A 23,928-nucleotide genomic window follows, 5' to 3' on the forward strand; every position below is an offset into this window, starting at 1 on the left:
CCAATTTATCTCCTTTACGCAGTAGAGTGCAGGGGTTCTAACAATGTGCCAAGACCCGGTAAGAAGTTACCAAAATAGTTCAGGAGTCCTAGAAACGACCGCAGCTCCATCACGTTCTGTGGTCTCGCTGTGTGTTCTTGATTGCCTCCGTCTTCGAATCGGTGGGCCTGATGCCGTCCGCCGCGATTCTTCTCCCCAAGAACTCCATTTCAGGCGCCAGGAAAACGCACTTAGAGTGTTTTAGCCGGAGCCCTACACGATTAAGTCGATTAAAAATCTCCTCTAGGTTCTACAGGTGCTCGACGGTGTCCTGACCTGTAAACAAGATGTCATCCTGGAAGACCACGGTGCGCAGGCCTGACTTCAGCAAGCTTTCCATGTTCCTCTGGAATATTGCCGCGGCCGATCGAATCCCAAACGGGCATCTGTTGTAAATGAAGAGATCTTTGTGCGTGTTGATGCAGGGGAGGTCTTTCGATGATTCCTCCACCTCCTGCGTCATGTAGGCCGAGGTTAAGTCCAGCTTAGTGAACGTTTTCCCTCCCGCCAGCGTCGCAAATAGGTCATCTGTCTTTGGTCGCGGGTATTGATCCTGCAGTGAGAAATGATTGATAGTTACTTTATAATCACCAGATTCTGACAGTGCCATCTCCTTTGAGGACTGGAACAATCGGACTGGCCCACTCACTGATTTCGATCGTCGAAAAGATGCCTTCTCGTTGCAGTCTGTCCAGCTCGATCTCCACCCTCTCTCTCATCACAGAAGATACCGCTCTCGCCTTGTGATGGATGGATCGCGCCCCTGGAATCAAATGGATCTGCACTTTTGCTCCTTGGAACTTCCCGATGCCTGGTTCGAACAGCGAGGGGAACTTGTTTAGAACCTGGGCACGAGGTGTCGTCGATGGACAAAAGCGCTCGGACGTCGTCCCAGTTCCAGCGTATCTTTCCCAGCCAGCTTCTGCCTAACAGCATGGGGCCATCGCCCAGTACCACCCAGAGTGGTAACTCGTACACCGCTCCATCGTAGGAGACCTTTACGGTAGCACTGCCGATTACGGGAATCAGTTCCTTTGTGTACGTTCTCAGTTTAGTATGAATGGGAGTCAGGACTGGCCTTGAGGCCTTGCTGCACCACAATTTATCGAAAGTCTTTTTGCTCATTATGGACTGGCTCGCGCCCGTGTCCAGCTCCATGGACACCAGGAGTCCATTTAATTCAACCTTCAGCATTATCGGGGGACACTTTGTGGTAAATGTGTGCACCCCATATACCTCTGCCTCCTCTGTCTAAGGCTCTGGTTCATCGTGATCGACTGTGGATCTGTCCACCTCTGCAACATGGTGGTTTGCAGGTTTAGCAGGGTTTGCAGTTCGCCTGCACTATGGTGGAGGTGGTCCCATTGTTCCACAGCCCTTGCAAACGTATCGTTTGAAGCAGCATGAATGGAAACGATGATCACCCCCACAGCGCCAACAAGGTGTTAATGGCCTTGTATTCACCACCCTTGATGGTGGACTCAGGTCATCTGTGGACGTGCAGCTGCAGGCGTGCAAGACCTGCCATATACATTTCGATTCGAAAACAACGTTACTTTGTTCACAGTACTTGCAGCAGCGCTCATGTGCTGAGAAATTTGTTTGGTATTGTCAATGGTGGCGATAAACGCCTGGGCTATCACTATGGTTTTACTCAAGGTTGGTCTCTGCAGTCAAAAGTTTGCGAAGTATTACTTCATGGCCAATGCTAAGTATAAAGAAGTTCCTGAGCATGTGCCCCAAGTGTCCTTCAAATTCGCAATGTCCTGCAAGACGCCTTAGCTCGGCAACGTAGCTCACCACTTCCTGGTCTTCAGACCTCTTGTACGTGTAGAACCGATACCTCGCCCTCAGAATGCTTTCCTTCGGGTTTAGATGCTCCCGGACCAGTGTGCACAACTCATCGCACGACTTGTCTGTGGGTTTCGCTGGAGCGAGCAGATTTATCATGAGGCCAGACATTGGTGCCCCGTCAAACGGTGAGGAGGATCATCCTTCAGTTGGCAGCGTTCGCTTCTCCTTCCAGCTTGTTGGCCACAAAGTATTGGCCAAGTCGCTATACTAAGGTTTCCCAACCATCTCCCTCCTAAAATTTCTCCAGGATGCCCACGGTTCTCTGCATTGTTGCGGTGGGGTTCGTCATTTGTATCTCGTCGCCAGTTGTTATGTCTTGAATAAAGAGTCAGAATAGATACTGCAAGCTCAAAGTAAGGAGTGAGCGTAGTCCTTTATTACAGATCTCAGAGTGCCTCTCCAGCCTGTGAGGCCTCCTTATATTTAGGTGCACCCAAGGGATTGTGGGATCCCTTGGGACTCCAGGGGATAAGCCCTCTGGTGGTTAGACATGGTATTTACAGGTTTACATACATAACATTATGGCTCCCAAATATCTGCAAGCTTATCCAAGTATCTGGAGTTGGCTGGTGGTTATTGCATTTCCATCAAAATGGTGGCCACCTACACCACTGTGGAGCCCTGCCAAAGGGTCGAGAATGGGAAAGGCGGTGCTGCCCAGTTGCTAAGGCTTCAGACAGCAGCCCCAGATTTTTTGAGACTCCCGCTCTGCCCCTCACACTGACCCAACCCCCCCACCATTATAAGAGACCACAGGTTAGAAATAAGATATGAAGTATGTTGTGAACAGGAGATTTCCACATCTCTCTACGTGTTTGTGTGCACGTATTGGAGAGCAGACAGAATAATTGAAATTCAGCTCAAGTTGCAAAGTTAGATAGAAGTCAGTGTGAGCTGATTGTAAGATACCGATTTGTGTTCGTCTTGTTTGTTGACCTATGAATTGGCGCAAAATTAAAGTCAGAGTAAAGGGTTTTTTTTTCAGCATGATGCCAAACTTGCATTTAAAATTTTGGTTGGGGGAGCTAAGAACATTTTGGGACAACATTTTGAAGTGCAGGAGGGAACGTTGCGCTGTCGGTGGTGGCATCGTTTGGATGAGATCATAAACCGAGGCCCCCTCTGCCCTCTCAGGTAGACGTAAACGATGCCATGGCAGGGGAGTTATCTCATTGCTGTTTGTGGGATTTTGCTGTAGGCGAATTGGCTGCCGCATTTCCTACATTATAACAGTGACTACATTTCAAAAAAAGTACTTCATTGGCTGTAAAGTGCTTTGGAACATCTTGAGGTTGTGAAAGGCACTATATAAATGTAAGGTCTTTCTTTCAAACAATATCTCCCAGCGCTGGCAGAGATGGTTTTTAAATCTCTGCTCATGCAACGCAGTCTCCAGGAGTTCTGAAGAATACCTCTTCAGTTGGGTTAGTGGGGCAGCACTCCAGAGGCAGCAAGCCAGTACCTTGGAGATCAGCCACTAGAATTGGGCTGTCAGTGGCAGCACCATAATTAAATGGATGACATGCAAATTCACACCAAAGGATTGTGCTGCTTCTGCAAATGCCTTGCAACTTTCATGATTTTGGAGTGCAGAAAAAAAGATGGTGACAAAAAAAAGTAGTTACCAAAATGGCTCGCTATCTGGTTCCTGAAAGTGGAGCCATTATTTAACATGCATCCAGGTCTGATAAAAAGCCTGGTGTGAGTTCCAACCCTACAACCTTCCGAGATCTCGGTGCTCCTCCAATTCTGGCCTCTTGCATATCCCCGATTCCCTTCCACCCTCCATTGGCAGCTGTGCCTTCAGCTGCCAAGGCCCTAAGCTCTGGCATTCCCTCCCTAAACCTCTCCATCTCTCTCCTCCTTTAAGACCCTCCTTCAAGTTAGTTCTGCAAAATGGTGACAGCAGATAAAATCCTCACTGTTTTCAGTCGGTATTTGATCTGCTAATATGTTTTTGTTGCTTATTTTTGATAAGTGGATTTTAACAAAGCAGGGAAAGCATCATGAAGACAGACCTCCATCTGTACAACATATCCACCCCTCTCTCCTCCTACAAGATGTACCTTAAAACCTATCTGACGAAGCTTTTGTCCTAATATCTCATTATATGGTTCAGTGTCAAATTTTGTTTGATAACAATCCTATGATGCACCTTGGGACATTTTACTATGTTAAAGGTGCTATATAAATGCAAGTTGTTATTTGATGTTGGGATCGGCAACTCCTTAACGCTCTCCATTTCCCTCTTGATTCAGACAATGGGAGAAAATGACAGGAAACCATGGAAGCCTGTTCTGGTTGTACTCACTGAAAAGGACATGCTGATGTATCCCAGCATGCCTCGCATGAAAGAATCATGGTTCAGTCCAGCTCACACCTACCCATTGCTCGCTACCAGGTAAGGAGAGGCTATGAACTTTAAAAGAAATATATAAACAATTTCTTCAGTTTACCAACAGAAACTTCTCAAGGGATTTTCTCAGCTTATCAGTATGACTTTAATTCAACAGCATCTGTAAGATTTTGTGCCATACATGATTAGCCATCTTCATATTACAGCTGCAGCCTGGTGTATTTACTAGATCGCATCCCCTGAAGAAATGGTATGAAATGATTGAGTTCAACCCGAGATCAAAGTGGATCTGAAGTTTGCATTGTAGCATGTAATTCATCACTGATATAAATAGCTCCAGTAAATTCCATGTGTCTTTGTTAGTATAACCCTGACCCCCAATGGCATCCGAATTCAGCCTGCAAACCAGTACCAAAGTGGGATTGTCTTGTCCTGGGTTACTCAGGGGATAGTCTCTAGATAACTACTGACACACCATGGCTGCAAAGTGTAGTACCCACAGGATGATCTTCCAATGACACAAATTTGAATATTCCCATCCACGTGCTAGTCAGAGTAGGAATCGCAGATGAATACATGGCTTCAGCAGTGGTGCAGCAGGGAGGGATTCAAATTCCTGGGGCATTGGAACCGGTTCTGGGGGAGATGGGACCAGTACAAACCAGACGGTCTGCACCTGGGCAGGACCGGAATCAATGTCCTAGGGGGAGTGTTTGCTAGTACTGTTGGGGAGGAGTTAAACTAATATGGCAGGGGGATGGGAACCAATGCAGGGAGACAGAGGGAAACAAAAAGGAGACAAAAGCAAAAGACAGAAAGGAGATGAGGAAAAGTGGAGGGCAGAGAAACCCAAGGCAAAGAACAAAAAGGGCCACTGTACAGCAAAATTCTAAAAGGACAAAGGGTGTTAAAAAAACAAGCCTGAAGGCTTTGTGTCTTAATGCAAGGAGTATCCGTAATAAGGTGGATGAATTAACTGCAAATAGATGTTAACAAATATGATGTGATTGGGATTAAGGAGACGTGGCTCCAGGATGATTAGGGCTGGGAACTCAACATCCAGGGGTTTTCAACATTCAGGAAGGATAGAATAAAAATAAAAGGAGGTGGGGTAACATTGCTGGTTAAAGAGGAGATTAATGCAATAGTTAGGAAGAACATTAGCTTGGATGATGTGGAATCTATATGGGTAGAGCTGCAGAACACCAAAGGGCAAAAAACATTAGTGGGAGTTGTGTACAGACCTCCAAACAGTAGTAGTGATGTTGGGGAGGGCATCAAACAGGAAATTAGGGGTGCATGCAATAAGGGTGCAGCAGTTATAATGGGTGACTTTAATATGCACATAGATTGGGCTAACCAAACTGGAAGCAATACGGTGGAGGAGGATTTCCTGGAGTGCATAAGGGATGGTTTTCTAGACCAATATGTCGAGGAACCAACTAGGGGGGAGGCCATCTTAGACTGGGTGTTGTGTAATGAGAGAGGATTAATTAGCAATCTCGTTGTGCGAGGCCCCTTGGGGAAGAGTGACCATAATATGGTGGAATTCTGCATTAGGATGGAGAATGAAACAGTTAATTCAGAGACCATGGTCCAGAACTTAAAGGCTAACTTTGAAGGTATGAGGCGTGAATTGGCTAGGATAGATTGGCGAATGATACTTAAGGGGTTGACTGTGGATGGGCAATGGCAGACATTTAGAGATCGCATGGATGAACTACAACAATTGTACATTCCTGTCTGGCGTAAAAATAAAAAAGGGAAGGTGGCTCAACCGTGGCTATCAAGGGAAATCAGAGATAGTATTAAAGCCAAGGAAGTGGCATACAAATTGGCCAGAAATAGCAGCGAACCCGGAGACTGGGAGAAATTTAAAACTCAGCAGAGGAGGACAAAGAGTTTGATTAGGGCAGGGAAAATGGAGTACGAGAAGAAGCTTGCAGGGAACATTAAGACGGATTGCAAAAGTTTCTATAGATATGTAAAGAGAAAAAGGTTTGTAAAGACAAACGTAGGTCCCCTGCAGTCAGAATCAGGGGAAGTCATAACGGGGAACAAAGAAATGGCGGACCAATTGAACAAGTACTTTAGTTCGGTATTCACTAAGGAGGACACTAACAACCTTCCGGATATAAAAGGGGTCAGAGGGTCGAGTAAGAAGGAGGAACTAAGGGAAATCCTTATTAGTCGGGAAATTGTGTTGGGGAAATTGATGGAATTGAAGGCCAATAAATCCCCAGGGCCTGATGGACTGCATCCCAGAGTACTTAAGGAGGTGGCCTTGGAAATAGCGGATGCATTGACAGTCATTTTTCAACATTCCATTGACTCTGGATCAGTTCCTATCGAGTGGAGGGTAGCCAATGTAACCTCACTTTTTAAAAAAGGAGGGAGAGAGAAAACAGGGAATTATAGACCGGTCAGCCTGACAGCAGTAGTGGGTAAGATGATGGAATCAATTATTAAGGATGTCATAGCAGTGCATTTGGAAAGAGGTGACATGATAGGTCCAAGTCAGCATGGATTTGTGAAAGGGAAATCATGCTTGACAAATCTTCTGGAATTTTTTGAGGATGTTTCCAGTAGAGTGGACAAGGGAGAACCAGTTGATGTAGTATATTTGGACTTTCAGAAGGCTTTCGACAAGGTCCCACACAAGAGATTAATGTGCAAAGTTAAAGCACATGGGATTGGGGGTAGTGTGCTGACATGGATTGAGAACTGGTTGTCAGACAGGAAGCAAAGAGTAGGAGTAAATGGGGACTTTTCAGAATGGCAGGCGGTGACGAGTGGGGTACCGCAAGGTTCTGTGCTGGGGCCACAGCTGTTTACATTGTACATTAATGATTTAGACGAGGGGATTAAATGTAGTATCTCCAAATTTGCGGATGACACCAAGTTGGGTGGCAGTGTGAGCTGCGAGGAGGATGCTATGAGGCTGCAGAGCGACTTGGATAGGTTAGGTGAGTGGGCAAATGCATGGCCAATAAAGTATAATGTGGATAAATGTGAGGTTATCCACTTTGGTGGTAAAAACAGAGAGACAGACTATTATCTGAATGGTGACAGATTAGGAAAAGGGGAGGTGCAACGAGACCTGGGTGTCATGGTACATCAGTCATTGAAGGTTGGCATGCAGGTACAGCAGGCGGTTAAGAAAGCAAATGGCATGTTGGCCTTCATAGCGAGGGGATTTGAGTACAGGGGCAGGGAGGTGTTGCTACAGTTGTACAGGGCATTGGTGAGGCCACACCTGGAGTATTGTGTACAGTTTTGGTCTCCTAACCTGAGGAAGGACATTCTTGCTATTGAGGGAGTGCAGCGAAGGTTCACCAGACTGATTCCCGGGATGGTGGGACTGACATATCAAGAAAGACTGGATCAACTGGGCTTGTATTCACTGGAGTTCAGAAGAATGAGAGGGGACCTCATAGAAACGTTTAAAAATCTGATGGGTTTAGACAGGTTAGATGCAGGAAGAATGTTCCCAATGTTGGGGAAGTCCAGAACCAGAGGTCAGTCTAAGGATAAGGGGTAAGCCATTACGGACCGAGATAAGGAGAAACTTCTTCACCCAGAGAGTGGTGAACCTGTGGAATTCTCTACCACAGAAAGTTGTTGAGGCCAATTCACTAAATATATTCAAAAAGGAGTTAGATGAAGTCCTTACTACTGGGGGATCAAGGGGTATGGCGAGAAAGCAGGAATGGGGTACTGAAGTTGCATGTTCAGCCATGAACTCATTGAATGGCGGTGCAGGCTAGAAGGGCCGAATGGCCTACTCCTTCTATTTTCTATGTTTCTATCCTCCTGTTTAAATCCTTCTATGACCTTGCCCCTCATCTCCGTAACCTCCTCCAGCCCTACAATGCCCCTCCGAACTTTCCATTCCTATGACTCTTGCGCATTCCTCCTTCCCTTCTACCCACCATTGGCGGCTATGCCTTTAGCTGCCTGGATTCTAAGCTCTGGAATCCCCTCCCTAAAACTCTTCACTTTCCTCTCCTCCTTTTTGACCTTCCTTAAAACCCACCTCTAACAAGCTTTGGGTCCTAATAGCCCCTTCTTTGGCTTGGAATGTGTTTTTATTAGGCCTCTGAAGCACTTTGAGACATTTGTACTATGTTAAAGGTGCTAATTTTAAGTGCAAATTGTTGTTGTATTAGTAGTCGTAATTGCCATGATTCATTCATGGGTTAACATTTTAAACAGGCAGACGTGCCACCTCGTGGTTGGGTGCGTAAATAGAAAGACATGATTCAGCCCTGTATTGGAGATTTGAGGATTAACAGGAACTGGCAACTTAAAGGGGCTAAAAATCGCTGGGAACTACTCAGTGCGGCAGAGTGAAAATACTGCCACATCTGCGACCTTATGTGTCAGCCGTGGCTCAGTGGGTAGCACTCTCGCCTGAGAGTCAAGGTTGTGCCTTTTATTTTTCTCTCATAAATTTCTGATTTACTGTCTCTGAATTTAGTAAGTGCAATAGTCAAACATCTCGCTCGTCTCTGGGAATCACACCCATTCACTCCTTGTCCTTTGATCTTTGAGCACACCACAGGAGATTTAATAGCACAGAAACAGGCCATTCGGCCCAACCGGTCCATGCTGGTGTATGCGCTCTGCCCGAGTCTCCTCCCATCCCTCTTTATCTCATCCTATCAACATATTCTTATTCCTTTCTCCCTCATGTGCTCATCTAACTTCCCATTATATGCATCAATGCTGTTTGCCACAACCATTCCATGTGGCAGCAAGTTCCACATCACCACCACTCCCTGCGTAAAGAAGCTTCTACTGGATATCTTATGAACTGGTGATCTTTAAGAAGATTCTGAAATTCTTCTGTTGCTTTCGTTTTTATTCTGCAAGAGTCGTCTCATATACACAGACTGAGAGATTTGCCTTAACTGCATGAATGGTCTCCTGATGCACACAAAGGATGGCTACTTGGGGACGAGGCATCTGAGACTCCCACCTCTGATTATACCCAACCAAGAGCTGACATCTTAAGAAGAAAGAGAAAAGTTGTGGTTGGGGAGGGGGGGGGGGACGATAAAAGTTTAAAATCTTTGCCTAGTAGTTATACTATAGCCTGTGCAAAACAAAAGGAAGGTTGACAAGTTAGTTTCACATCGGACACTTAAACCAGAGATGAGCATTTGAAGATGTGTCGTCTCTCTCTTCTTGCCGGACTTGCATTGTTCAATAATTTCCTTTTCTGCTTTCAAGCACAAACTCAGCAGTACGGGGCTAAGATGGCAAGTGGCTAACACTAAGACACGCAAACAAACCCAACAACCACTTGTATTTATGTAGCACCTTTAATATAGTAAATTATCCCAAGGCGCTTCACAGAAGTGTTATCAAATAAAATGACACCAAGCCTCATAAGGACATAGTAGGACAGAGGTAGATTTTAAGGAGCATCTCAAAGGAGGAGAGAGAGGCAGAGAGGTTTAGGGAGGGAGTTCCAGAGCTTAGGACCTTGGCAGCTGACGGCACGACCACCAATGGTAGAGCGATTAAAATCAGAGAATTTTAAAATCGAGGCATTGACAAACCGAGAGCCAATGTGCTGGAAGCAAACTCTGAAGTAAATATTACGCAAACAACATTGATTTTTCAATCATTTTGTATACCACGTCAATACCAATCTGTATCCCCTACTATATTTTGTAAAATAACGGCTCCTTCAATCCTGAATGTTTTAAAGTGATTCTTTCAGCCCGAAGACTAAGACTTAGGTAGGGCCCTATTCCCCAACAACATAAAAACTACCACAGCGAGATAAAAAGAAACTAGATATTAATTCTTAAAGCTGTTTCCTACATTTCAGCGGAAGGGATTTTATGATAATGAGTCAGCAACAGAACAATGGCAAGTTGTAGAGATTGGGGTCACGCCTGGGTCATGGGAGAAAATCACCTGGCAATGATCAACCTTCCATTCAGTTCTCTCAGGAAACCTTTCAGAGTGTAATTAGTGCACAAAAAGCTAGTCTCGTGGCATGGAGAGCTACACCTTTCATGATGAGGCCAACACTTCATTCCTTCCTTGTATATTGCAATCACCAAAGAAATAACTTGCGCTTTTCCATCAGGAATTCTCTCATTCTGTTATGGAGCCCAGTAACAATTCCCTGTAATCAGCAGTGTTAAATCCTCCCCTCCCAGTCAAACTAATGTCTTGAAGCTATTGGCCCCAATTTTAACTGGATTCCCCGCTCAGTCCTGAGACAAAATTACAATTGGGTCTCAATTATGTCATCAGTTTGCAACATGCATATGTAAAGGACCCTGTTGGCTCTGGGCACGTGTCCTTACTGCCTGCTCAGGAGAGCAGGTTAAAATTGCAGATGTTGCGATCATGGCGGCTTTCGGACAGGTAAGAGCCAGGGTGATTTGAACTGCCCACCCACCAGGTTTCTGCTGAGTGAGTAGGGTTAAAATCACCCTACTGAGTCCAGAATCCCAGGGTCCTGCTCCTCTGCCTGCAGATACTGGTACCAACTCTGTCCTGAGTGTCCCAAGGATGGGATCATTCCTTGGTTTGGGATGGGTGGATTACACCTGTAAGGGAGCATCAGCAGCAGCCCTGATCTGCCGGCAGGAGGGGGGGGGTAAGGGGGTGGTTAAAGCAAAAGGTGGCACCAAGAGACCTTTAGTTTCACTGAGAGGCTTAACTCTGGCAACCATAAGTTAATTGATCCTGGACATCTGACCTTTTATGGGGTTTCAGAAGGACTGATGCCAGCCTGGGAACTGCCCCCTGACACAGCTCTTTGGTGCAGGGTTGGGATGGGGGACAAAGTCAACAGCAATCCCCCAACCCAAGAAAAAACTTTAAAGACTATACTACAAATGACGATTGGATGTGTCACGGTGTTAGTGTGATGAGGGTGGCCCACATTGCCATTTAAAACCAATCTGTGCTGGCTCCGTAGTAATAGATCCTATACCACTGTGATAAAACATTACAGCAAATATTCACAGGAAACCATTCAGCAACAACTTGCATTTATATAGCGACTTTAACATAATAAAACATCCCAAGGCTCTTCACAGGAGTGTAATCAGACAAAATTTGACAGATATTGGGACTAGTGACCAAAAGTTTAGTCAAAGTGTCTTGAACGAGGAGGGAGAAGCAGAGTTCATAATGTGCCTTTCATGACCCCAGGATCTCTCAAAACCAAAGACCAGATCATCTGTTTTACTGACGTTGGTTGAGGGATAAATATTGGCTCTTCTAAATAATGTAGTGGGATCTTTTGCGGCCACCCGAGAGGGCAGAGGGGTCCTTGGTTTAACATCTCATCTGAAAGATAGCACCTCCAACAGTGTAGCAATCCCTCAGAACTGGCACTGGAGTGTCAGCCTAGATTTTGTGTTCGATCTCTGGAGTGGGACTTAGAAACATAGAAACATAGAAAATAGGTGCAGGAGTAGGCCATTCAGCCCTTCTAGCCTGCACCGCCATTCAATGAGTTCATGGCTGAACATGAAACTTCAGTACCCACTTCCTGCTTTCACGCCATACCCCTTGATCCCCCGAGTAGTAAGGACTTCATCTAACTCCCTTTTGAATATATTTAGTGAATTGGCCTCAACTACTTCCCGTGGTAGAGAATTCCACAGGTTCACCACTCTCTGGGTGAAGAAGTTTCTCCTTATCTCGGTCCTAAATGGCTTACCCCTTATCCTTAGACTGTGACCCCTGGTTCTGGACTTCCCCAACATTGGGAACATTCTTCCTGCATCCAACCTGTCCAAACCCGTCAGAATTTTAAACGTTTCTATGAGGTCCCCTCTCACTCTTCTGAACTCCAGTGAATACAAGCCCAGTTGATTCAGTCTTTCTTGATAGGTCAGTCCCACCATCCCGGGAATCAGTCTGGTGAATCTTCGCTGCACTCCCTCAACAGCAAGTATGTCCTTCCTCAAGTTAGGAGACCAAAACTGTACACAATACTCCAGGTGTGGCCTCACCAAGGCCCTGTACAACTGTAGCAACACCTCCCTGCCCCTGTACTCAAATCCCCTCGCTATGAAGGCCAACATGCCATTTGCTTTCTTAACCGCCTGCTGTACCTGCATGCCAACCTTCAATGACTGATGTACCATGACACCCAGGTCTCGTTGCACCTTCCCTTTTCCTAATCTGTCACCATTCAGATAATAGTCTGTCTCTCTGTTTTTACCACCAAAGTGGATAACCTCACATTTATCCACATTATACTTCATTTGCCACGCATTTGCCCACTCACCTAACCTATCCAAGTCACTCTGTAGCCTCATAGCATCCTCCTCGCAGCTCACACTGCCACCCAACTTAGTGTCATCCGCAAATTTGGAGATACTACATTTAATCCCTTCGTCTAAATCATTAATGTATAATGTAAACAGCTGGGGCCCCAGCACAGAACCCTGCGGTACCCCACTAGTCACTGCCTGCCATTCCGAAAAGTACCCATTTACTCCTACTCTTTGCTTCCTGTCTGACAACCAGTTCTCAATCCACGTCAGCACACTACCCCCAATCCCATGTGCTTTAACTTTGCACATTAATCTCCTGTGTGGGACCTTGTCGAAAGCCTTCTGAAAGTCCAAATATACCACATCAACTGGTACTCCTTTGTCCACTTTATTGGAAACATCCTCAAAAAAATTCCAGAAGATTTGTCAAGCATGATCTCCCTTTTACAAATCCATGCTGACTTGGACCTATCATGTCACCATTTTCCAAATGCGCTGCTATGACATCCTTAATAATTGATTCCATCATTTTACCCACTACTGAGGTCAGGCTGACCGGTCTATAATTCCCTGCTTTCTCTCTCCCTCCTTTTTTAAAAAGTGGGGTTACATTGGCTACCCTCCACTCGATAGGAACTGATCCAGAGTCAATGGAATGTTGGAAAATGACTGTCAATGCATCCGCTATTTCCAAGGCCACCTCCTTAAGTACTCTGGGATGCAGTCCATCAGGCCCTGGGGATTTATCGGCCTTCAATCCCATCAATTTCCCCAACACAATTTCCCGACTAATAAAGATTTCCCTCAGTTCCTCCTCCTTAATAGACCCTCTGACCACTTTTATATCCGGAAGGTTGTTTGTGTCCTCCTTAGTGAATACTGAACCAAAGTACTTGTTCAATTGGTCTGCCATTTCTTTGTTCCCCGTTATGACTTCCCCTGATTCTGACTGCAGGGGACCTACGTTTGTCTTTACTAACCTCTTTCTCTTTACATACCTATAGAAACTTTTGCAATCCGCCTTAATGTTCCCTGCAAGCTTCTTCTCGTACTCCATTTTCCCTACCCTAATCAAACCCTTTGTCCTCCTCTGCTGAGTTCTAAATTTCTCCCAGTCCCCAGGTTCGCTGCTATTTCTGGCCAATTTGTATGCCACTTCCTTGGCTTTAATACTATCCCTGATTTCCCTAGATAGCCACGGTTGAGCCACCTTCCCTTTTTTATTTTTACGCCAGACAGGAATGTACAATTGTTGTAATTCATCCATGCGTTCTCTAAATGTCTGCCATTGCCCATCCACAGTCAACCCCTTAAGTATCATTAGCCAATCTATCTTAGCCAATTCATGCCTCATACCTTCAAAGTTACCCTTCTTTAAGTTCTGGACCATGGTCTCTGAATTAACTGTTTCATTCTCCATCCTAATGCAGAATTCCACCATATTATGGTCACTCTTCCCCAAGGGGCCTCGCACAATGAGATTGCTAATTAATCCTCTCTCATTACACAACACCCAGTCTAAGATGGCCTCCCCCCTAGTTGGTTCCTCGACATATTGGTCTAGAAAACCATCCCTTATGCATTCCAGGAAATCCTCCTCCACCGTATTGCTTCCAGTTTGGCTAGCCCAATCTATGTGCATATTAAAGTCACCCATTATAACTGCTGCACCTTTATTGCATGCACTCCTAATTTCCTGTTTGATGCCCTCCCCAACATCACTACTACTGTTTGGAGGTCTGTACACAACTCCCACTAATGATTTTTGCCCTTTAGTGTTCTGCAGCTCTACCCATATAGATTCCACATCATCCAAGCTAATGTCTTTCCTAACTATTGCATTAATCTCCTCTTTAACCAGCAATGCTACCCCACCTCCTTTTCCTTTTATTCTATCCTTCCTGAATGTTGAATACCCCTGGATGTTGAGTTCCCAGCCCTGATCATCCTGGAGCCACGTCTCCATAATCCCAATCACATCATATTTGTTAACATCTATTTGCACAATTAATTCATCCACCTTATTGCGGATACTCCTTGCATTAAGACACAAAGCCTTCAGGCTTGTTTTTTTAACACCCTTTGTCCTTTTAGAATTTTGCTGTACAGTGGCCCTTTTTGTTCTTTGCCTTGGTTTTCTCTGCCCTCCACTTTTCCTCATCTCCTCTCTGTCTTTTGCTTTTGCCTCCTTTTTGTCTCCCTCTGTCTCCCTGTATAGGTTCCCATCCCCCTGCAATATTAGTTTAACTCCTCCCCAACAGCACTAGCAAACACTCCCCCTAGGACATTGGTTCCGGACCTGCCCAGGTGCAGACCGTCCGGTTTGTACTGGTCCCACCTCCCCCAGAACCGGTTCCAATGCCCCAAGAATTTGAATCCCTCCCTGCTGCACCACTGCTCAAGCCATGTATTCATCTGCGCTATCCTGCGATTCCTACTCTGACTAGCACGTGGCACTGGTAGCAATCCCGAGATTACTACTTTTGAGGTCCTACTTTTTAATTTAGCTCCTAGCTCCTTAAATTCTTTTCGTAGGACCTCATCCCTTTTTTTACCTATGTCGTTGGTACCAATGTGCACCACGACAACTGGCTGTTCTCCCTCCCATTTCAGAATGTCCTGCACCCGCTCCGAGACATCCTTGACCCTTGCACCAGGGAGGCAACATACCATCCTGGAGTCTCGGTTGCGTCCGCAGAAACGCCTATCTATTCCCCTCACCATCGAATCCCCTATCACTATCGCGCTCCCACTCTTTTTCCTGCCCTCCTTTGCAGCAGAGCCACCTACGGTGCCATGAACTTGGCTGCTGCTGCCCTCCCCTGATGAGTCATCCTCCCCAACAGTACTCAAAGCAGTGTATCTGTTTTGCAGGGGGATGACCACAGGGGACTCCTGCACTATCTTTCTTGCACTGCTCTTCCTGTTGGTCTTCCATTCCCTATCTGGCTGTGGACCCTTCTCCTGCGGTAAGACCAACTCACTACACGTGATACTCACGTCATTCTCAGCATCGTGGATGCTCCAGAGTGAATCCACCTTCAGCTCCAATTCCGCAACGCGGACCGTCAAGAGCTCGAGGCGGATACACTTCCCACACACGTAGTCGTCAGGGACACCGGAAGTGTCCCCGAGTTCCCACATGGTACAGGAGGAGCATATCACATGACCGAGCTCTCCTGCCATGTCTTAACCTTAGATACCCTTAAATTGGTAATAACAATGTTACAGTTCACTTACTGATATAAAAAATAAAAGAAAAGCTACTCACCAATCACCAGCCAATCACTTACCCCATTGGCTGTGACGTCACTTTTTGATTACTTTCTACTTCTATTTTGCTTTCTCTCCCGCTGTAGCTGCACCAGTATGCTTTTGACAGGTCGCTCGCCTCTCACCAACTGCCGCTGGCTCTCGATCTCCCGCTGGGCTTTTGACAGGTCGCTCCCCTCTCACCAACTGCCGCTGGCTCTCGATCTCCCGCTGGGCTTTTGACAGGTCGCTCCCCTCTCACCAACTGCCGCTGGCTCGATCTCCCGCTGGGCTTTTGACAGGTCGCTCCCCTCTCACCAACTGCCGCTGGCTCTCGATCTCCCGCTGGGCTTTTGACAGGTCGCTCCCCTCTCACCAACTGCCGCTGGCTCTCGATCTCCCGCTGGGCTTTTGACAGGTCGCTCCCCTCTCACCAACTGCCGCTGGCTCTCGATCTCCCGCTGGGCTTTTGACAGGTCGCTCCCCTCTCACCAACTGCCGCTGGCTCTCGATCTCCCGCTGGGCTTTTGACAGGTCGCTCCCCTCTCACCAACTGCCGCTGGCTCTCGATCTCCCGCTGGGCTTTTGACAGGTCGCTCCCCTCTCACCAACTGCCGCTGGCTCTCGATCTCCCGCTGGGCTTTTGACAGGTCGCTCCCCTCTCACCAACTGCCGCTGGCTCGATCTCCCGCTGGGCTTTTGACAGGTCGCTCCCCTCTCACCAACTGCCGCTGGCTCTCGATCTCCCGCTGGGCTTTTGACAGGTCGCTCCCCTCTCACCAACTGCCGCTGGCTCTCGATCTCCCGCTGGGCTTTTGACAGGTCGCTCCCCTCTCACCAACTGCCGCTGGCTCTCGATCTCCCGCTGGGCTTTTGACAGGTCGCTCCCCTCTCACCAACTTGAACCCACAACCTTCTGAGCCACAGCTGACATTGCCTGTCCACTCTCTTCATTCAGATACAAGATGGGAAATGTGAAAAAATTAGTAAGAGATCACAGCATTAAACAAATAAGTAAATGCACTATAATGACATTGGCTTTTTTTTTTAATAAAAAGAGCCCTGTATAAACTGCCAAGCAATGAGGTTCGGAAATGGTTTCTGGTATTATTTACTCCCGTAACATGTGTCAAGGTGACAATGAGCGCAAATGAGCTCAGCTTGTAAAATGAACCTACGCCAGACTTTGAAATTAGCAGAATTTGTACTGTGACTGAAACATTAATTTTTTTAAAATCCCATGTCACACTAACAATGCCAATGATGAGCCATGTTATGACTGGATTTAAATTGTGGAATCTCTCGGATGTCTGGATGTTAGCTACGCTGATGTGAATTTGCAAAGTTAAATTATGAGACATGAATTTGCAAAGTTAAATTAATTATGAGACACAAATTTTTAATTGTGTGTTTCAATAAACGAAAAGAGTAGTCTTTAAATACAAGACAGCCCCATAACCCTTGAATGTCATGAACTTCACATCAGCCAGTTATAATACGTTGTACTAAAAAATGCGTTGCGATAAAGATCTGTAAATACTACAGGCTGTTTCCATTTCCTATAAATTCTGTTCAAATACTTGTAAAATGGCTCATTCATTCTCGATAGATAATAGCAGTGAAGATAACACATGATACTCATCTTAGACCATAGTTTCCCGAGCTCTTTATGCGGCTGTAGTCAATATTCAGCTCCTCTTCATCACATATTCTTTGAAACATCTACAGGGATCCAATTCATTTGCACGAGAGAAGCCTGAAACTTGCGAAGAATACTGAGAAGTGTTGACGGAATTCTGCTTGTGTGTGATTTACAAACATAATGGTGTTTTTCTCTCATTTCACCTCCAACATCACCCATTTTTACCCCTGCCTAAGCCCATCTGCTGCTGAAACCCTGATCCATGCCTTTGGAATAGTCAAGAGTGGAGGTAACAATGTGCTCCTGGCCAGCTGCCCACCTTGCACCCTCTGTAAACTTGAGCTCATCCAAAACTTTGCTGCCTGTCCAGATTACCAATATGCACTCTTGGTGTGGGCACCACATCTGAAGCATGAAGTCAAAGGTGCCTGCTGCTGTGTCACCAAACTGGCCTTGGAACAGCAGTATCCATGGGAGGGTTGATGCCCAATTTACTCCCTCTGCTTCAGAATGGGTTGATTCACAATTGGTAAGGGTTCCATGCATGACAGTTACCCTTTAGAACTTTGCCCAAGTGGCCGTCCTTCATATGTGAAGTAATCAGCTATGGAGGCATCTGAAGCCAGTCATGTTCTCACCCTATGTAGACATACATTGAGGCATAATCTTGACTTTGTGCGTTAGTATAAAATGGATCATCGCAAGTCAGCAGCCCGTTTTACATCATTTCCAATCAAGTCAATGTAATTAAGAATTGGGAGAGATGTAAAATGGGCTGCTGATTCGCTATCATCTGTTTTGCACAATCACACAAAGATCCAAATTACCCCCATACTTTCCAGCTGCGGTCACTGGATAGGGATTAAAAGTGGGAACCTGTCCTGATCTATATTCTCTCTCCTGAGCTTATGCCATTGGGACTATTGTAAAAACAGAGGGATGAAAGAACTTGCATTTATACAGCACCTTTTACGATCTCAGAGCATCCCAAAGTGCTTTACAGCCAATGAAGTACTTTTGAAGTGTAGGCACTGTTGTAATGTGGGAAACGAGGCAGCCAATTTGCACACCGCAAACAGCAATGTGATAATGACCAGATAATCTGTTTTTTTAGTGATGCTGGTCAGGACACCAGGGATAACTTCCCTGCTCTTCTTTAAAATAGTGCCATGGGATCTTTTACATCCACCCGGGAGGGCAGAGCCTTGGTTTAACATCTCATCCATAAGGACAGCACTGAAGTGTTAGCCTTGATTATGTGCTCAAGTCTCTGGAACGGGACTTGAGCCCACTACCTTCTGATTCAGAAGTGAGCGAGTTTTCACTGAACTAGAGCTAACACCCATTAAGCACAGACCAGGGTCAAACCTTTGGATCAGGCCTTTCCGATCTGCATTGCTCAGTAGCACACCGAGTTGTGCATTTACCAGTGAGCTTCTGTGAGTACCTGTAGTTTAAAACTTGAAAGGGTTGCAAGGGCCTGGCCTGAATCAAAAATGGTGTCATTTGCACAAGTAACTAAGGGATGGTGCAGAAATAGATCAGTTATCTTGTATTTCACTATCAATGTGCTGTGTGTCCTATCTACAAGATGCACTTCTTCACACAAAGAGTAGTGGAAATCTGGAACACCTCCTGCCAAAAACTGTCGTGTCTGGGGGTCAATTGAAAGTGTCAAAACTGAGATTGATATATCTTTGTTGGGCAAGGGTATTAAGGGTTATGGAATCAAAGTGGGTAGATGGAGTTAAGGTACAGATCAGCCACGATCTAATTGAATGGCGGAACAGGCGCGAAGGATTGAATGGCCTCCTCCTGTTCCCATGTTCCCAACCATTTGTAACAGTTTCAAAGTCAGATTCCCTGTGAACTTCAATTATTCCATTAACAAACACTTCTCTTTTTTTTAATCTTACCAAGTATGTGCACGGTTTGTTTTGGTAGATTGGTTCATTCTGGTGCGGGGAGAGATTCACCACGGCCAGGCGTGGAACTGTGTTTTGCCACTCGTACCGGAACACGCCAAGGCATCGAAACACATCTCTTCCGCGTTGAGACCAACTCTAATCTGTCCAACTGGACCAGGCAAATCGTACAGGGCTGCCACAAAGCAGCAGAACTAATTAAAGAAATTGCAACCAGTAAGTATTTCTATTACGGTGTGTAAAAAAAAAAGGGAAAATTTCTGTTGTGCATCATGTGCACTGAAGTTGTAAATACATTTATAAAAAACTTGATTTTGCTGCACAATACACAGAGAAAGTCAATGAAGGTACAGAGGAATTAAGCTTTTTAACTAATTGGCTTCTTTTTTTCCTCTGTCCACTTCTGGCTGGGATAGCGGGGTGGAAATTTACTTCTTGAAAGCCCGTTACTGCCTCCAAGAGGTGGGAATAGGACGGAAAGGCCTTTTTGACTGGGGGCAGGTGGCGGAGCCGACCCATCTAGAATTGCCCCCGGGCTGGGGGAAGATGGCAACAGGTTTCCGCTGCGCCTCGTGTTTCTGTCCCGCTGGCGCTCCAACCCATTGCTACTCCGCGGGAGCGCAGACGCCACCGGACAGCTTGGAGAGTCGGGAAGCTACTAGTGGATGGGCGGTGTGGCCGCCCTTAAAGGGAAGGGCGCACCGCCATTTTGTTTCAATTGTCGGCCAACCCAACAATGGTGGCCGCTGCTTCGGCCGGGCCGCCAACAGGCAGCCTAGCACCCCATCTTGGGTGCCGGGCTGCTGGCCCGGCCGAAACCCTCCCTGGTAGTCCAGTGGGCTCGACATAGGCCTCGCAGCGTCCCTCCCGCTCCATACCCAATCCCATCCCTACACCCCGAGGCGGTGTCAGTTAAAGAGCCAAATTTTCCAGCTATTCTTTCTGATTCCCGCCGGGCAGAACATTTTTGGTTTATTTGAATTGCCCTTCCAATTTCCTGCTGAGAGCAATTTTGGCCCCCAAGGTTGTCAAAGCCCCTCTTGGTACACAGCTCAGGTTGGTGATAATACAAACGTGACCCTCTCCTTCAAACTATCTAATAATTGAGTGAGATTTGTACATCAGAGTCCTTGATGATCCAGTAATTCCTAACAGCCTCGTGTCTGATTTTCTGGCAGTTTTCTGGTGCTTATCTATCGGAGTCCCTAACTCTTTAGTGTTGCGCATATAGGAAAATGGACGAGATTCGTTACTCAGTAGTGAGAATGTGCAACTTGCTACCACAGAATAGTTGAGGTGAATAACAGATATATTTAAGGGTAAGCTAGATAAACACATAAGAAGGGAATAGAAGGATATGTTGATAGGGTGAGATGAAGTACGGTGAGAGGAGGCTCATGTGGAGCATAAATACCAATGTAGGCCTGTTGAGCTGAATGGCTAGTTTCTGTGCTGTAAATTTGTAGCTATTTAGTGGACTAGCCAAAATGACGGGCTTTTTGCAGAACTTTCACTTGTGCCCAAATCCCATCCAAATTATTGAGATGTGGCTCTCGTCTGTTCACTATTTAAGGTGTGAGGTACAAACTTAATTCATAACAAACTGCCCATAAATTAGCAAGTAAGCTGACAGTCTGACTCAGAGGAGCCTACAAGGTTGGTTGTTGGGGGGATTGTGAATATTTAACATGGTGCAGTAGAGCATGCTCTGAGATTCGAGGTTAAGCGTCTGGTTGGGAAAGATCAGAGAGACATTCCAACTGCTATACCTGAGAAAGCAGACACCAGATGCAAAAAGTAGAAAAAATATCCATTCTGCAGCACAAACATCTCTTACATTAATGATTGCAAAATTCACCCACTCAAAAAAACCAGTAATGTAACTCTTAACAACTAATGTGGTAGAGGAATAATTTTGATGAATAAAACTAGATCTTCCAATTACTACTATGAAAACGCATCCTGCTGAAATAATGATTAAAAGTTACAATTCTTTTAGTGGTTGTGTTACTTGACTAATAATCCAGGCAACATGAATTCAAATCCCACCACAGCAGTTTGAGAAATTTTAAAATTCAGTTTTAAAAATCTGGAAATAAAAAGCTGGTGTCTGTAAAAATGACCATGAAGCTGTTGGATTGTCATAAAAAGCCAACTGGTTCATGAATGCCCCTTTAAGGAAAGAAAGACTTGTATTTCTGTAATACTTTTCACAACATCAGGATGTCCCAAAGTACCTTACAGCTAATGAAGTACTAAGTTTAGTCACTGTTGTAATGTAGGAAAACATGGTAGCCAATGTGTGCACAGCAAGCTCCCACAAACAGCAATGTGATAATGACCAAATGATCTGTTTTTTAGTGATGTTAGTTGAGGGATAAATATTGACAAAGACATCGGAGATAACTCCCCTGCTCTTCTTCAAAATCTTTTGCGTTCACCCGAGAGCAGACTGTTTAACGTCTCATCTGAAAGACGGTACCTCCGACAGTGCAGCCCTCCTTCAGTACTGCGCTGGAAGGGTCAGCTTAGATTGTTGTGTTCAAGTCTCTAAGGGAAGGAAACCTGCTGTCCTTACATGGTCAGGGCCTAGATTGACTGCAGTCCCACACCAAAGTGGTTGACTCTAGGGATGGGCAATAAATGCCGGCCTTGTCAGTGATGCCCACATTGAGAATGAGTAAATAAAAAATGTAAATGCCTAATAACTCATTTGTATAATAATTAACCTAAGGAAACTAACTGACTAATGAAACAATAAAATGAAAACACAGATGTCAAACTATGTACAGTAATAATTAAAGATCAATTAAATCAGCCTGCACACATACTGGGACACATGCATCACTGCAAAGCAAATTCAATTGCTTACCAATGCAAAAGTGGCTTGGGAGTCAGGCCAACAAATACATCGAAGCAAGAGTTACGCAAGGTAGTCTTACCCTGCATGGACCTTGCTCCATATACAGTATTGTTTTTGTAATGTCCTTGCACACTACTATAAATTCACACGAGGCACATTCTGCAGACAAGGTCACTCTGTGACCTTTATTCACAGGACCAAGAAGTGATGACCCTGCGTAGGACCTCCCTTTATATACCCGGATGACCAGGTGAGGAGTGTCTCCAAGTTCACCCCGTGGTCAAGGTGTGCATTTCTCAGGTGTATACAGTATGCAGTGTTGTTATGAATGTTAGTTACATGAAGGTTACATACATTCCGGCTTGTCCGGGCTGGCCACACGGACTGTGCATGCTGCTGAATGTTCTTTTTGCGCATTCACTGGTGGTGGTGGTGTGGGCAACATCTCATGATCTTCCTCAGGTTCCTCAGTGTCCATGCTGAACTTTTTTTTAAAAACTTGGTCCAGATGTTTGTGGCATATCTGTCCATTGTTAAGTCTGACCACTATGACCCTATTCCCCTCTTTGCCAATTACAGTACCCTCAAGCCACTTGGGCCCCAAAGCGTGATTAAGAACAAATACCAGGTCATCGATTTCTATACATCTCCCCTTTGAGTTATGGTCATGGCGCTTGCCCTCAACAATGTCTGATAGGACAGGATCAATGAGAGACAGCCGAGTTTTAAGTGTACGTTTCATGAGTAGTTCCGCGGGCGGGACTCCCGTGAGCGAATGCGGTTGGGACCTATAGGCCAGCAGGAGGCGCGATTGGCAGCATTGAAGGGAGGGTCCTTGAATGCGGAGCATGGCCAGTTTTATGATTTGGACTGCACGTTCCGCCTGGCCATTGGAAGCCAGCTTGAACGGTGCCGTCCTGACATGTTTGATGCCATTACACGACATGAACTCCCGGAATTCATAGCTAGTGAAACACGGGTCGTTGTCGCTAACCAGGATGTCCGGCAAACCGTGGGTCACAAAGACCGCACGCAGACTCTCCACTGTGGTGGATGTCATGCACGAATTCAATATGATGCACGCGATCCATTTCAAGTACGCATCAACTACAATGAACATTTTCCCCATGAACGGGCCCGCGTAGTCTACGTGAATACGTGACCATGGCCTGGTGGGCCAGGGCCACGGGCCGAGTGGGGCCTCCCTGGGGGCATTGCCCAGCTGGGCACACGTCGTGCACCTGCGAACAGAGTGTTCCAGGTCTGAGTCAATTCCCGGCCACCATACATATGACCGGGCAATGGCCTTCATTAGCATGATGCCTGGGTGCTCGCTGTGGAGTTCCCTGATGAATGCTTCCCTTCCCTTCTGGGGCATAACTACCTGGCTGCACCATAGTAGGCAGTCAGCTTGGATGGAGAGCTCATCCATCCGTCTGTGGAACGGTCTGATCTTCTCGGGGCATGCTCCGTGTGCGGGCGTCCAATCCCCAGTCAAGACACATTTCTTGATCAAGGATAGGAGGAGATCTCTGTTGGTCCAGATTTTGATCTGGCGGGCTGTGATGGGGGAGCCTGTGCTGTCAAAGGCTTCAACGGCCATGACCATCTCAGCGCTTTGCTTCGCTGCCCCCTCAATTTTCGGTGCCTGGATGGTGCCGTAAGGTGTAATCATACACAGCCAGCGTGAGAGCCCATCGCCTTATGTGAGCTGATGCAGTGGCATTGAAAGCTTT

General features: G+C 46.0%; 1 protein-coding gene across 1 annotated transcript in view; it reads left to right on the forward strand.

Moving 5' to 3' along the window:
- The window catches only part of sntb1 (syntrophin, basic 1), a 198,613-nt gene that overhangs the window by 142,272 nt on the left and 32,413 nt on the right, over positions 1–23,928 (forward strand). Inside the window, exons 5-6 of the mRNA XM_070888787.1 lie at positions 4,152–4,294; positions 19,349–19,545. Coding sequence (XP_070744888.1) covers positions 4,152–4,294; positions 19,349–19,545 — 340 coding nt within the window. The remainder of the gene's footprint in view (positions 1–4,151; positions 4,295–19,348; positions 19,546–23,928) is intronic.

The sequence above is a fragment of the Pristiophorus japonicus genome, chromosome 1 (assembly GCF_044704955.1).
Source record: "Pristiophorus japonicus isolate sPriJap1 chromosome 1, sPriJap1.hap1, whole genome shotgun sequence".
Taxonomy (NCBI): Eukaryota; Metazoa; Chordata; class Chondrichthyes; family Pristiophoridae; genus Pristiophorus; species Pristiophorus japonicus.